General features: G+C 36.3%; 1 protein-coding gene across 1 annotated transcript in view; it reads right to left on the bottom strand.

The window, feature by feature from the left end:
• Positions 1 to 14,850, bottom strand: part of Iqgap2 (IQ motif containing GTPase activating protein 2) — a 283,578-nt gene that overhangs the window by 21,585 nt on the left and 247,143 nt on the right. Inside the window, exons 25-29 of the mRNA XM_076856095.2 lie at positions 14,612 to 14,752; positions 14,165 to 14,249; positions 13,263 to 13,495; positions 10,917 to 11,049; positions 224 to 326 (exon numbers count right to left, since the gene is read on the bottom strand). Of these exons, the coding sequence (XP_076712210.2) occupies positions 224 to 326; positions 10,917 to 11,049; positions 13,263 to 13,495; positions 14,165 to 14,249; positions 14,612 to 14,752 (695 nt within the window). The remainder of the gene's footprint in view (positions 1 to 223; positions 327 to 10,916; positions 11,050 to 13,262; positions 13,496 to 14,164; positions 14,250 to 14,611; positions 14,753 to 14,850) is intronic.

Here is a 14,850-nt window from a genome sequence, read left to right as displayed (position 1 = left end):
CCAGGGCCTGGCAACTGCCAAGCAGGTGCTCTACCAGTACGCTACACTCCAGCCCTGATTTACAGAGTCCTTAAAGTAAGAAGGGGGGGGGGGCAAGGTAGTTATTCCTTTAAATTAGCTTAAGTATTAAATTCAAAAAATAAATTTTTTATCTAGGATACAAAAATGAAAAGAGCCAAAAATCCATAGACATGAGGATTAGTTAACAGAAACAAGCTCTTACCGAGAAAGGATTCTACGGTGGGCACTTCTCCCAGCGACTCCAGTAATTCATTGAGTAAGTCATTTTTTTCAGGAGCAATGGCATCCTGGTGTTCCAACAGGAGCTTTATACAGAGAGCAACACACGTGCAAAGACAGAAGTCAGTTTCTAACTGCTACCATATATATATTCCTCCCATTCAGTTTTCAATATTATCTCCATACATTGTTTACATCTTTAATACAAATCTGACATTAATTAAAATTGTGGACTACAAAGAGTCACCGTTTTCATTTTATCTTGAGGGTAAATATGCTCTCTATGTTAAGAAATTATAGAAAGGTATTCATTAAAAAAAAAAAAAAAGAAAAGAAAAGAAAAGAAAAAAGCTTCTTGCCAGCAAGATCTTGTGCTTCCTCACCTTTACAGAAAAATTCAAAATCAAGGAGGAGTCTAAAGTAAAGCACAAGTCTCTCAGCTAACACTGGCAGCAAACTGACTGGAAAGGCATTTCCATACCTCTTCTGAGATCAATTACGCTGCAATCAAACACTATGGTTAAATATTCTAAAAATCACAACTATTGCTGGGCAGTGGCACATGCCTATGATCCTAGCAGCTCAGGAGGTGGAGGCAGAAGGATCTAGAGTTCAAAGCCAGCTTCAGCAAAAACAAGGTGCTAAGCAACTCAGTGAGACCCTGTCTCTAAGTAAAATACAAAATAGGGCTAGGGATGTGGCTCAGTGGTCAAGCGCCCCCGAGTTCAATCCCTGGCACCCTCCCACCACCCCCCAAATCACAACAACTATTAGCTATTTTAATTTGTTGCCTGGCATTGAAGATCCTTCACAGGTAAGGATGACAGACATGCCCATGTGGTTCCCTAACCTAATACCTAAAAGTGATGAGTGGATCCCTCTTTTTGTGATCCTAAAGAGGCTCAAAGATGAGTAACAACTGCTGGGGTGTCTTTCCAGGTCTTATAGATAGCAGCATCTGAGGGGAAAATGATAAAGGACAATATATCTGTTTTTTGTTTGCATTTCGAATTAAACTGAAACAATATTTCCAAACTATGGAGTTAATACCTCTGATGATAGGCAATATGCTTTCAGGTGTTGTGGACTATTTCATAACAATCTGAATAATAATCATAAAATTAGCCTCGTTTCCATTTTAAATCCTTTTTTTTTTTTGGTACTAGAGATTGAACTCAGGGGTGCTTAAACTAAGAGACAGGGCCTCAGTGAGTTGCTTAGAACCGCCCTAATTTGCTGAGGCTAGCTTTGAACTGGCCATCCTCCTGCCTCAGCCTCCCAGCAGCACGGGTTACAGGGCATGCACGAAAATTGCCCAACTCATTTTTAATCACCAAATTCACTTAAAATGTTTGATGCCTGGTGTTTAATATATTCACAGATTTGCAAAACCAATTCCACTATCTAATTTCAGAATATTTCAATTACCCTAAAAGAAAATCTGTGCTCATTAATATTCACTCCCCTCTGTCCCCTTCTCCCAGCCTCTGGAAAACACTAATCTACTTTTTTGACTCCATGAATTTGACTATTCTAGGTACCTCATGTAAGTAAAATCACACAGCATTTGTCTTTTTGTGACCAGCTTACTTCACTTAGTGCATTGTCCTTAAGGTGCAATCAGGTAGTATGTATCACAATTTTCTTCCCTTTTAAAGATGAATAATATTGCATTTTATATGTGTCATATTTTATTCATTTATCTATCAATGGACACTTGGTTATTGTGACTAATGCTGCTGTGAATGTGGGTGTACAAATATCTTTTCAATCTTGCCATTAATTTTTTTGGGTGTACAACTAGAAGTGGAATCACTGGATTACATGGCAATTCTATTTAAAAAGATTTTTTTTTTTTTTTTTTTTTTGTACAGAGATTGAACCCAGGGGCACTTACCCACTGAGCCATATCCCCAGTTCTTTTTATTATTATTTTTTTAAATTTTGAGATAGAACCTCAATAAGTTGCAGAGGTTGGCTTTGAACCTCTGATCCACCTACCTCAGCTTCCTGAGCTACTGAGATTATAGGCATGTGCCACTGTGCCTGGCCTATTTCTAATTTTTGAGGAACTGTCATACTGTTTTCCATATCAGCTGTACTATTTTATAGTCCCTCCAATAGTATATAAGGGTACCATTTTCTTTACAACTTCGTCAACAATTTTTAAAATTTTTTTCAGGTTGATATTATAACATTTATTAAAATAATTCTATGGGTTAATAGAAACACCAAAGAATCCAAGAATTAAAATGTAAGCTATATAAAATCCCAACTAAAACCCAAAAGTGTCTAATGTATTAATTCATCAGCTAACTAAAAGCCCAAGAAAGACAAGACATCCAATATAATAAAGTACTGCAAACCAATTAGCAATTTTCACTTATGAAAATTGTGGATTTTGCATTTTATAGCATTTTCTCAATTAAGAAAAAAATTCTTTTTGAATTTTACATAACACATATAAAACAAGATAGAAAAATACATTATAAACTTGTAAAAATGGCTGTAAATACATTATCTTACATGTTTCTCAGAGGCAATAGGTTGATTATGGTATGTACAGAGCATGAAAACTACTAAAACAATAAAGAATAGACAAAAATACATGTCAGCTGTCCATTAACATACCAGTGACACTCTTATGTACCCATGCTAAAAAAGTCTTAAAAACTACATACTTTAATGAGAAATAAATTCAATAAAAAAATGATAATACTGAGAACCAAGGCACCAATCTGCAGTCCCACCAGCAACATATGAATGAATCTTTTCCCCCACATCCTCATCAATTATTGTTACTTATATTCTTGATAATTGCCATTCTGACTGGAGTGAGATGAAGTCTCAGTGTAGTTTTAGTTTTTTGTTTTTCTAATTGCTAGAGGAATATTACTCAGCTATAAAGAAGAACGAAATTATGGCATTTGGTGGAAAATGGATGAAACTGGAGACTACCATGCTAAAGGAAATAAGTCAATTCCAAAAATCCAAAGGTCAAATGTTCTCTCTGATATGTAGATGCTAACACACAATAATGAGGGTGGGGGCATGAGAATAAAAGTTCATTGGATTAGACAAAGGGGAATGAAGGGAAGGGAGGAGAGATGGGAATAGGAAAGACAGTAGAATGAATTGGACATAACTTTCCTATGTTCATATATAAATACACAATCAATGTATGTATGATGTCAAAATACATTCTTCTGTCATGTATATCTAAAAAGAACAAATAAAAATAACAATTATATAAATGGGTGTGGGATGGTATATAGTGATTTTGATTTTGATTTTCCTAATCATCAGTGATGATAAACATCTTTTCATGTACTTGCTGGCCACTGGTATATGAAATGTCTATTCAGGCTCTTGGATCATTTTTTCATCAGGTTTTTTTGTTGTTGTTGAGTTGTAGGAGTTCTTTGTAAATTCTAGATATTAACCTTTTAGCAGATCTGTGATTTGCAAATATTTTCTCCTATTCCATAGGTTGCCTTTTCACTGAGTTGATTGGCTTTTTTGATGCATAGTTATGCCTTTTAAAATCAGATTATTTATCTTTTTTAACATGGAGTTGCAGAATTTTATACTCTGGAAACAAGTTCTTTATCATATTATTTGCAATTATTTTCTCTCAATCTGCAGGTATATTTCAATTTCTTCTTTTTTTTAAAATGTACATTTTTTAAGTTGCTGATAGACCTTTATTATTTATTTATTTATATGCAGTGCTGAGAATCAAACCCAGTGCCTCACACTTGCCAGGCAAGTGCGCTACCCCTGAGCCACAGCCACAGCCCCTCATTTCTTTATGACACTATTTACAGCACAAAAGATTTCAGTTTTGCTGTAATTTAATTTCTTTTTTTTTTGCTGCTTGTGTATCTGGTGTCACATCTAAGAGACCAATGCCGACTTCAAGGCCACAAAGATTTACTCCTACAATTTTTTTCCCCCAAGAATTCTATAGTTTTCATTTTTACATTTAGATCGAACCCTTTTTGAACTCTTTAATTTTTTTTTTTTTTTGGCACAGCATGGAAAGAAGTCCAACTTCATTCTTTGGGTTGTGGATTTCAAGTTATCCCAGTACCATTTGTTGAGAGGTTATTTTATGCTTATGCCAGCTGAGTGCTGCCTTGATTACTGGCTTTTCTTTGTCAATCTTTAAGATTAATTAAAGAGAGAACATTTCTTTTTACTGATGAATTTTCCTAACACTTCCCTGACATTTCTAACTGGGTTTTTTCAAAAACAGGAGAGCAGCCTTAAATGCAGTTTCAAGGCAAGGAAGTACTCTTCTGTTTTCATTATACTTGTTTTCTTCTGAAGTTTCTGTTTATGGCGAGGCATGCTACTTCTTCTATAGTAGAAGCACTTTGTTTTAATGCAAAGAAATAGGAATTATTTTTAAAAAGGTAAGTGGCTTCAAAGAAAAGTTAACTAAACAACAGAGGTGAGGCAAAACCTGGAAGGGTTGCATATAATGGCATTCTGGGGTAAAATATGTCAGAAACAAGAAAAAAAAAAAAAGCAGGATGGATAAATTTATGTACTTGTTTTTTTTTAGAGACGGTCCAGCTGATTTGGCTGCCATATCTGGAAATGCATGATTTAGGCGATCAGTTTCTACCCCTTTATTCTGTAATTTGTGGAACAAAAACATTTCCTGAAAATGTCTCCTTAAAGACCTTATGTTGAAATTCCACATGTTCCCTAGACAGCGAGGGTCAACCACGTGGCCAAGGGCTTGGCAGGTCTGCAGCAGATGCCTCCACCCTTAGACAGTAAACAGGACAGTCTCTGCCATTACACATTGTCCCACATGACATCTGCTTTCAACCCAACACCCCCCCAAGGAACTGCAGCCTCATGCTGTTTCCCAGGACTGCATTCTGTTTTCAATCTTTGTTAACCAAAGGAAACTATTTCTCCTTAAAGACCAAATTAATACAAGAACATTTTCTCTTTGCTATCCATGAGAAATAATCACTCCCTCTGAAAGAGAATTCCCCACTATCTTTTCTGAATGAGGATACTGCCTTCTGCAAACATATAATCAAGATGTCCATATTTGAGATGGATCATATACCATAAAAATAGACAAATGGGTCATTGTTTAGATATGAGCCTATGTGTTCATTAGAAAATTATTTTTGTACATGGTATGCCTTGCTGAATGGTTTTGAGATTTGGGGAACTTCTAGAGAAAAGGAGGATGGTTTATTCACTTAGTCAATACTTATTAAGAGTTTGTTGTAAATGTCAGAGATGTTCCCTATGTCAGCCCTGAGAGACAAAAATCAAAACTAGATACAATCTTTCCTCCAAATTGACATTTAATTTTTCATTTCTTAGAGAAGTTTAAAATGTTAAGTGGCCAGTTTGCTACTTGTAAGTATATCTGGTTTGAGGGACAGGAGCATGATTTTTGAGAGGTGTGTATTTGTTACGCTTTCCTGTAGTTGTGACAAAGGCATTCAGAACTTTCATGTGCATCTAAATACCCAGGGATCTTGTTAGAATGAAGACTCATTTTGGGGAGGTCTGGGGGACATTTCTGATACATCCTGAGGACCCTGCTTTGACTACTGAGGTCTGAAACTATTCTTTAAAAAAAAATCTACTTCTTGGGTTAGGGCTGTAGCTCAGAGGTAGAGCGCTTGCCTAGCATGCATGAGGCACTGGGTTCGATCCTCAGCACCACATAAGAAAAATAAAGGTATTGGGTCAACCTGCAACTAAAAAATAATTTTTTTTAAACCTACTTCTGATTAAACTTAAAACAACAACAACAACAACAACAACAACAACAACAACAACAAAGCCCCAATTAGTTTTTTAAAAACAAAAACAAAACCCCTCAGTGCCTGGCTCTTCTTTTCATTTTAAATGATTGAAAAGCCCTCTATGGCTTTCTCATTCCTTCCCAGTGCCACTGTGGAGCACTAATGGTTGATGACAGTGAAGTTTGCATGAAAACCAGATGGAGACATTATGACAGCACAGACTACAAAATCGCCTGCTTCTAAGAAATGGGAATTCCCAGAACAGTGGAAGTGATTTTTTTTTTTTTTAAAGACTATCATAGTTATACACAGTAGTTGGGTTCATTTTGACAAAATCATACATACATTGGTTTTGATTTACTCCATCTGACCCTGCTTTTCACTCCTCTCCTCCCTCCTCCTACTGTCCTTTCTTTACTGATCTTCCTTTTGCTCATGTATTTTTTATTTTATTTATTTATTTATTTAATTTTTTTATTGGTTGTTCAAAACATTAAAGCTCTAGACATATCATATTTCATACATTAGACTCAAGTGGGTTATGCACTCCCATTTTTATCCCAAATACAGATTGATATATATATTTTTAGTTGTTGATAAGACTCTCTCTCTCTCTTTCTTTCTATGTGGTACTGAGAATTTAACCCAGTGCCTCACACATGCCAGGCAAATGCGCTACCACTGAGCCACAGCTCAGCCCATCATGTATTTATTTTTGATTGAAAATTTTGATTAAAAATTTCACTTTTATATGTATGTGCTTTCTACATATATATAAAAGTGAAATTCCCTGTGGTATATTTCTATATGTATATAATGTGATTTTGTTAAATTCTTTCTACATTTCCTCTCCTTTCCTCCCTTCTTAATCTCCTTCTAATCCATTGATTAGAAGGAGATATCTTTATGATATCTGATCTGATCCATTCCCATCGCCTTCTTTCCTTTGATTCTCTCAAGCTTCCACATATGAGAGGAAATATTTGACCCTTGACTTTGTGAGTCTGGCTTATTTCATTTAGCATGATGTTCTCCAGTTCCATCCATTTACTGGCACATGGTATAATTGCATTTCTCTTTATGACTGAGTAAAGCTCCATTGTGCATATATAGTACATTTGCTTAATCCATTTATCTATTGACAGGCATCTGGGCTGATTCTATATTTGGTTATTTTGAATAGTGCTGCTATAAACACTGAAGTGGCTGTATCTCTATAGTATGGTGATTTTAGTTCTTTCGGATAAATACCAAGGAGTGAGATAACTGGGTCATACGGTGTTTTCCATTCCTAGTGTTTTGAGGAATTTCCATATTGCTTTCCAGAGTAGTCGTACTAATTTTCAGTCCCACCAACAATGTATGAGAGTGCCTTTCCCCCCATATCTTTATATTTTATTATTTTAAATAATAATTTATCATTATTTATATTCTTGATAATTGCCTTTCTGACTGAAGTGAGATGAAATCCTAGTGTAGTTTTGATTTGCATTTCCCTGTTTGCTAGAGATGTTGAACATTTTTAAATATATTTGTTGGCCATATAGTTCTTCTTTTGAGAAATGTCTGTTTAATTCTTTTTGCCCATGTATTCATTTGGTTATTTGCTTTTGGGGTGTTAAGTTTTTTTGAGTTTTTTTAAAAATATATATTCTGGATATTAAGATCCTGTCAAAGGAGCATCTGGCTAAGATTCTGTAGGCTCTCTTCATGCTTTTTTTTTTTTTTTTTTTTTTTAGTTATAGATGGACACAATACCTTTATTTTGTTTATTTGTTTATTTTTATGTAGTGCTGAGGATTGAACCCAGTACTTCACACATGATACGCAAGCGTTCTACCACTAAGTCGCAACTCCAGCCCTTTCTTCGTGCTTTTAAATTATTGCTATGCAGAAGAAGATTTTTAATTTGATGTCATCCTGCTTACTGTATCATGGTTTTATTTTTTTAAGCTTCAGAGGTATTTTTAAGGAGTCTGTACTTGCACCAATATGATGGAAGGCTGACCCTATGTTTTCTTCCAGCAGTTGTGAAGTTTGAGGTCTAATTCCTAAGTCTTTGAACCATTTGATTTGAGTTTTGTGCATGGTGAGAGATAGGGATCCAGTTTCATTCTTCTACATATTGATGTCCAGTTTTCCCGGCTTCATTTGTTAAAAAGCTTTCTTCTATATTTTTGGCGGCTTAGTCAAGTATCAGATGGCTGTTAGTAGGTGGGTTTATTTCTGTGTCTTCAATTCTATTCCAATGTTCTTCATGTCTATTTTGATTAATAACATCGTGCTGTTTTTGTTACTACAGCTCTATAGTACAATTTGAGATTGGTATTGTGATGCCTACTGCATCTCTCTCTCTCTCTCTCTCTCTCTCTCTTTTGTGATGCTGGGGATTAAACCCAGGGCCTTGTGTATGTGAGGAAAGCACTCTATCAATTGAGCTATATCCCCAGCTCCTGCATAGCTCTTCTTGCTCAAAGCTTCCTTCTTTTTTATTATAGAGCAGTATTTTAATTTTTGAAAATTTTCTTTTTTCCCCCACATTTTAAATTAGTGCATTATAGTTGTATACAATAATGGGATACATCCACACAATACACAATTCAGCAATATAATTTGGCCAATATCTCTTCCCAGCACTTCCTCCCTCCCTCTCTCCCTCTCACCCCTTGGTCCTTTCCTCTACTGATCTCCCTTTGATTTTCATGAGATCTATCCCTACCTTTCTTTTCCTTTTCCTTTCTAGCTTCCACATGAGAAAAAACATATGACCCTCAACCTTCTCAGTTTGACTTATTTCACTTAACATAATGGTCTCTAGTTCCATCCATTTTCTCATAAGTGACATAAATTCATTTTCTTTATGGCTGAATAAAACCCCATTGTGTATATATACCACATTTTTTAATCCATTCATCCACTGATAGATACCTAGGCTGGTTCCATAGTTTGTATACTGTGAATTATGCTGCTATAAACATGGGTAGTAGGTATCACTGTGGTATGATGATTTTAATTCTTCAGGATAAACAATAAGGAATGGTATAGCTGGTTCATATGGTGCTTCCATGCCTAGACTTTTGAGGAACCTCCATACTAATTTCCAAAGTAGTTGTACTAACAGTGTAAAAGTATTCCTTTTTCTCCACATCCTCACCAGCATTTATTATTATTTGTATTCTTGATGACTGCCATTCTGACTGTTATGAGATGAAGTCTCAGTATAGTTTTGATTTGCATTTCCCTGCACCAATATGATGCATTGCTAATGATGGTGAACATTTTTTCATGTTTGTTGGCCATTTGTACTTCTTCTTTTGAAAAGTGTCTAATTCATTTGCCCATTTATTAACTGGGTTATTTGATTTTTTTGGTATAAAGGGTGAGAGATAAGGGTCCAGTTTCATTCTTCTATGTATGGATATACCGTTTTTTTCCCAGTACCATTTTTTTAAAAGGCTGTCTTTTCTCCAATGTATGCTTTTGGCACCTTTGTCAAGGATCAGATGACTGTGTCTTCTATTCTTTACCACTGGTCTGTGTGTCTGTTTTTATGCCAGTACCATGCAGTTTTTGTTACTATAGTTCTGTAGTATAATTTAAAGTCAGGTATTGTGATGCCTTCAGCATTGCTTATTTTGCTTAGACCTATTTTGGCTATTCTGGGTCTTTTTTTCTTCCAAATGAATTTTAGGAGAGTTTTTTCCTAGTTCTGTGAAGAATGTTATCAATATTTTGATGGGAACCACGTTAAATCTGTGTATCACTTTTGGAGGTTATGGTCATTTTGCCAATCCATGAACATGGGAGGTCTTTTCATCTTCTGAGGTCTTTTTCAATGTTCTATAACTTTCATTATAGAGGTCTTTCACAGATTTATTCCTAGGGTTTTTGTGTTTGTTTTTTAGGCTATTGTGAATTATTTTCCTGATTTCTTTCTCAGCAGACTTATTATTGGCATATAGAAAACTATTGATTTTTGTATGTTGATTTTGTAACCTACTACATATATTAGCTCTAGCAGTCTTTTCGTGGGGTTCTTTGGATCTTTTCTAGGTATAGGATATCACATCATATGCAAAGAGTGATTTCTTCCTTTCCTATTTTTATCCATTTTCTTTTCTTTTCTTATTTAATTGCTCTAGCTAGAATTTCTAGGACTATATAAATTATGAAAAGCATGGATACCTTTGTCTTATCCCAGATTTTAAAGGAGATGCTTTCAATTTTTCCCCATTTACTATGAGGTTTGCTTTGTGTTTCTCATATATTTGCTAGGGATTTCTTTGGTTTTCTCATATATTTGCTAGGGATTTGGGTTTCTCATATATTTGCTAGGTATTTCTTTGGCTATTCTAGGTCTTCTGTTGTGGAAATGATTCTTTGTAGGAGGCTACTATTGGTGGTTTCTTGTCTTTCTTGAACAGCCTATTTTCTATCTCCCTATGTCCGAACCTTACATTGCTTTTTGGTCTTTTGGCTAGGACCAAGTACAGTATATACCCAAACAACAAAATAGGGAGAACATTCTCACTTCTCCAGAAAAAGAATAGAAAAGTCGAGATTCTCATGAAAGGGGGAGAAACAGGTGTGGATCTAGGCAGCATGGCTCTAGTGAGAGAACTCCAGGGCTTTTCCCTATTCAGGGCCTAAATGCTATATTTACAATCTGACTTTGCAAATTAATCGTGTCAAAAGTAACCTTTATTGTTTAGGGAAAGGAGTTTTTATTAAGGTCTAAAAGTTAGAAAATAAATAGCGGAGAGTTTTTAAGGATTAAGAATACAAATATTAGCACATGTGTACCCCAAGTCCTGCAGAGACCAAGCATTTTCAACTGAACAGACATTTGAACCATAGGTCTATCACCCCCTCCTCAGTCCCACTTACTGAATGCGTGTTGATGATTTCTTCAATTGAGATATAAATGACTGGTTTGCTGACTGTCACCAAGTCTGTGTATTTGTCCATATTAAACTTCTCTTCTGGTTCAGGGACATTACATGCTTCTTTGAAATAATTCCTAACAAAGGGTAAAGAAAAGCCTAATGTTACAGTCAAATCTGTGAGTTAAATAGCTTTATCAAAATAGGAATTTTTGAATGATGGCTAGTACTTTGTTCTCCATCCAACACCTTGAAAGAGATGTTTACAGCTTCTGACTTTGGGAGCCCATCCATGTTTCTGGATGGTAGACCCAGCTCCTCAAACAGAACCGGAGAATAAAAGGGGCATGAGGTTCCATTTATGAATCACTGTGATCAGATCATAGACACATCATCTTAAAATGTTATCATTTTAAAAATGGTCCCTGAGGGATGTAGATCAGAGGTAGAACACCTGCCTAGAGTGCATGCATTACACTCTGGGTTCATTCCCAGGAAAACACACACATACACACACACACCCACCCACACACACACTTCTGGATGTTTCAAAATAATGTCAAGACTAATTCTAATTTTGTGTGCTAGGATTGAATTCAGGACTTTGTGCATGAAAGCACACACTGTACCACTGAATAACATCTCAAGCCCTAAGATGAATAATTCTTGATTTGAGAATCAAGTCTTTGTAGAGAATACAACCCAGAAGGTAATTTATCAAATTTACAACTTTAAATGGCACAAGTTCCTGGGTCTACACCACCCTAATTACCGCCTTGACAGAAATGGGAGTTAAGACTACTTCATTCTTCCTTGATTCAAGCAATAATTGCAGGCCTATGGGAAGACTATTAAAGCTATACATATAAATTTGGAAAATGCTGTAATACTCAAGACTGTAAAAACCTCTACCATTTTAAATTATGGCAAATATAGACAGAGATATGAAAAAGAGACAAACATCTTGTTATGTCAGTTTAAGAGAAGTTCCAAATGACCTTAGCCCATGTGGTGTGTGTGTGTGTTTTTCTATACAGTTGTAAATGTTTCAGACATCTGAAATCATCCTTGAAATCTCTCTAGGAGAGCTCTCAAGACTTATCCACCAGAAATGACTTCTCCCTCCCCAACCCTGGGTTGGGGGAGGTGAAACGGCAGAAGTCATGTGGTGGTGGGGAATCATGCTCCCCATGACAATAGGTCTCCCTGTTCTGTTTTGGTTATAATTGTTCATGGTAAATTGAGAAACACAAAGAATAGATATGAGTGGAAGAGAAAAAGGATGAATTCAAGATGAGGCAAGGGGAGGTGTTTGGGGTTGTTTTTTCTTTTTAAATGAAGAGCTGGGAACCATCTATAGAAGGCTGATAATAATTCAAGAAAAAAAGGAACTGAAAGGGAAGCTTTAACAACATTTAAGAGTTTGCAAAAAATATGGGCCATGGATAGTACTTTTTCAGTCATTGAGCAGAATTAAAACAAGCAGCTTGAAAAGCCAAAATTTGCTGCAGAGGACTGGGGTAACTTTCTCCCAAAAGGCTAAAATTTCCAGATAGGGATGGTGATCATGAACTATCACGTCATTAACCCAGAGGAAATTGAAAAATGGGCAATTAGTCTCCTAATGAGGATAGAAGGAGGTAGAAGTTGTGTAACACTTGTACAATCTTCTGTAGACGAGAGAACAAACAAATGCCAAGATGAAAGTGTTTCATCAGAGAGCTTCCTGACAGGGGAGTAACCCTTGCTGACTCACTCCATTCTCCCTGTGTAATGATCAGGGTGATATTTTGGAAACACAAAGTCAATACTATTAAATCTTACTTATATAACTAAGAAAGGCTGAGAACAGGAGAGCCCACATGCACACACAATCATCTACAAATATAAAATCTGGGATTTTCCCAACCTTTCAAAATACTTCATTTCCTCCTGTTGTTTGTTGCAGATAAGGCAAATTCTTCCTGTCGGGAAAACAATTTAGTCTTTTCTAAAGTTATCCTCTTACGTTCAACAAAACAGAAATTGACTCGTTTGAGTGTTTCATTCTAAGTAGTACAAGTGTGTAACATACCAGGAAGAGTAAGCATTTCATTTTGCCAATAGCAGAAATCATACATGCAGGAAGCATTCAGTGTGGCAGGAATACTAGGGGTGGGGAGGAAACGCCTGGGCTTCAGCAACCCAGCCTGCTCTTCCTTTTCTTCTCCTTCCTTCAGTGGCAATTGATAGAAGAAATGCATGGAGTCACTGGGGTCCCTGTTTTCCGCCCCGACAATACCAGCTCCAGGCACACATTGTTCTTGCCCTCCTTCTTGCATGTTTCTTCAAATCTAACATCCCCTCTCACCTGAATTTCTGATATGTCTCTGATAAATAATTGTTCATAGATGAGAGATGCTCATTTTCTCCTTCAAACAGCTTGTTGGAGGCTGCATGCTGAAGAACCTTGGCCACTGACCCCAAGTTTCTCCTTTGGTCAGAATTGATCTGACCTCCAGCTGTCATGTCAATGATATCAAAGCCATCTGGAGCTACAATGGCGGGGTTCTTGTACCGATAGTACAGGAGATTTCCAACAATCTGAGGTGATGTAAAAGAAAAATACCATTTTTAAGAGAGGAAAAAATCTAAGAGTTTTTTGATTAAAGTGCATATTCATCATATTTCCCAAGTGAAAGCAGATTATTTGACCATTTTCCGTGTTTTATTTGCTTGTTTCTTTGAAGGATTGAACACAGGGGGACTTTACCACTGAGCTACATCCCCAGACTTTTTTATGTTTTTTTATTTTGAGATATGGTCCAACTAAGTTGCTTAGGGCCTTGTTAAGTTGCGGAGGCTGGCTTTCAACTCGTGATCTTCCTGCCTTACGCCTCCAAGTTGCTGAGATTACAGGTGTGTGCCACCACACCCTGTGCAGATCATTTTCTGATGTGTACCCTAACAAAGCATTAAGTAAAGGCAGTGAATACAACCGTACACTAATATAGTTAACAAAACTATCTTTGGTGAAAAATATGCTAATCGCCCCCAAAATGTTCTAATACAAAAAAACCGCAGTCATGTCTAAGATTTCTAAGTTAACCTTAGCATAATCAATAATCTTGATAGTCTTTAGAAAGAGAAGTCTTGCAGCTTATTATAAATAGTCATACATGAGGTTAAAAAAAATCTTACAAAATGGTATGTTGGTAATTTTGGTCAGACCCCCAAAAAGAAGCTATGGTGAGAGTACCCTTGAAAATCTACCTTTAATAGCTCATCTTCTGTGGCATCAGGGAATTTCTCATGGATCGAATTCTTCAGTACTTTGGCTATATACCTCAATCCATAACTACATACAAAACAGATGACAAAAGAAAATAATGGAAAAAGGCTAAGTGAGGAAGAAACAAACAGCAATTGTTCCAGTCAACTAAAGCTGAGCAGTTTCCCTAAAAAGTAAACATAAAATGAGATGGTAATGGAATCACAGGACTTCCACTGACGATAATAACTGAGCAGTGTTTGTGGCTATGACCAAAATATCATTCCTTCTTTAGAGAATAGTTGTGAATTTAAAAGGTAAATGTGATCCTCCTTCAAATAGTTAGCACAATGTGAGGAGAACATCTATCTTCACTGCAGGGGCTTATCTTACACAGGATTCTGAGAACTTCAGCAAATAATGCTAAAGTTGCTACAAATCCAACTTACGGCAGTAGATCAAGGGAGGAAATGATAGAATTCAGGACTTTGTCGGTGACTCTTCTCAGGTTCTCAATGGATGCCTCCAGTTTGTTTTTCACTTCTGGGTACGTTAGAGCTTGTTCTGTGGTCACATCATAAGGCAACTTGCTGAAAACACAAGCACTTTAAATTAACTGGAGCCTTAGGTATAAATATTAGTATTCCTGCCAAGTTGGCTCTACAGTTCAGTTTTTTTTGTAAGTGAA

The sequence above is a fragment of the Callospermophilus lateralis genome, chromosome 5, assembly GCF_048772815.1.
Source record: "Callospermophilus lateralis isolate mCalLat2 chromosome 5, mCalLat2.hap1, whole genome shotgun sequence".
NCBI classification, from domain to species: domain Eukaryota; kingdom Metazoa; phylum Chordata; class Mammalia; order Rodentia; family Sciuridae; genus Callospermophilus; species Callospermophilus lateralis.
Note: the sequence above shows the minus strand (reverse complement) of the source record. Positions and strands in the feature narration are given on the sequence as shown.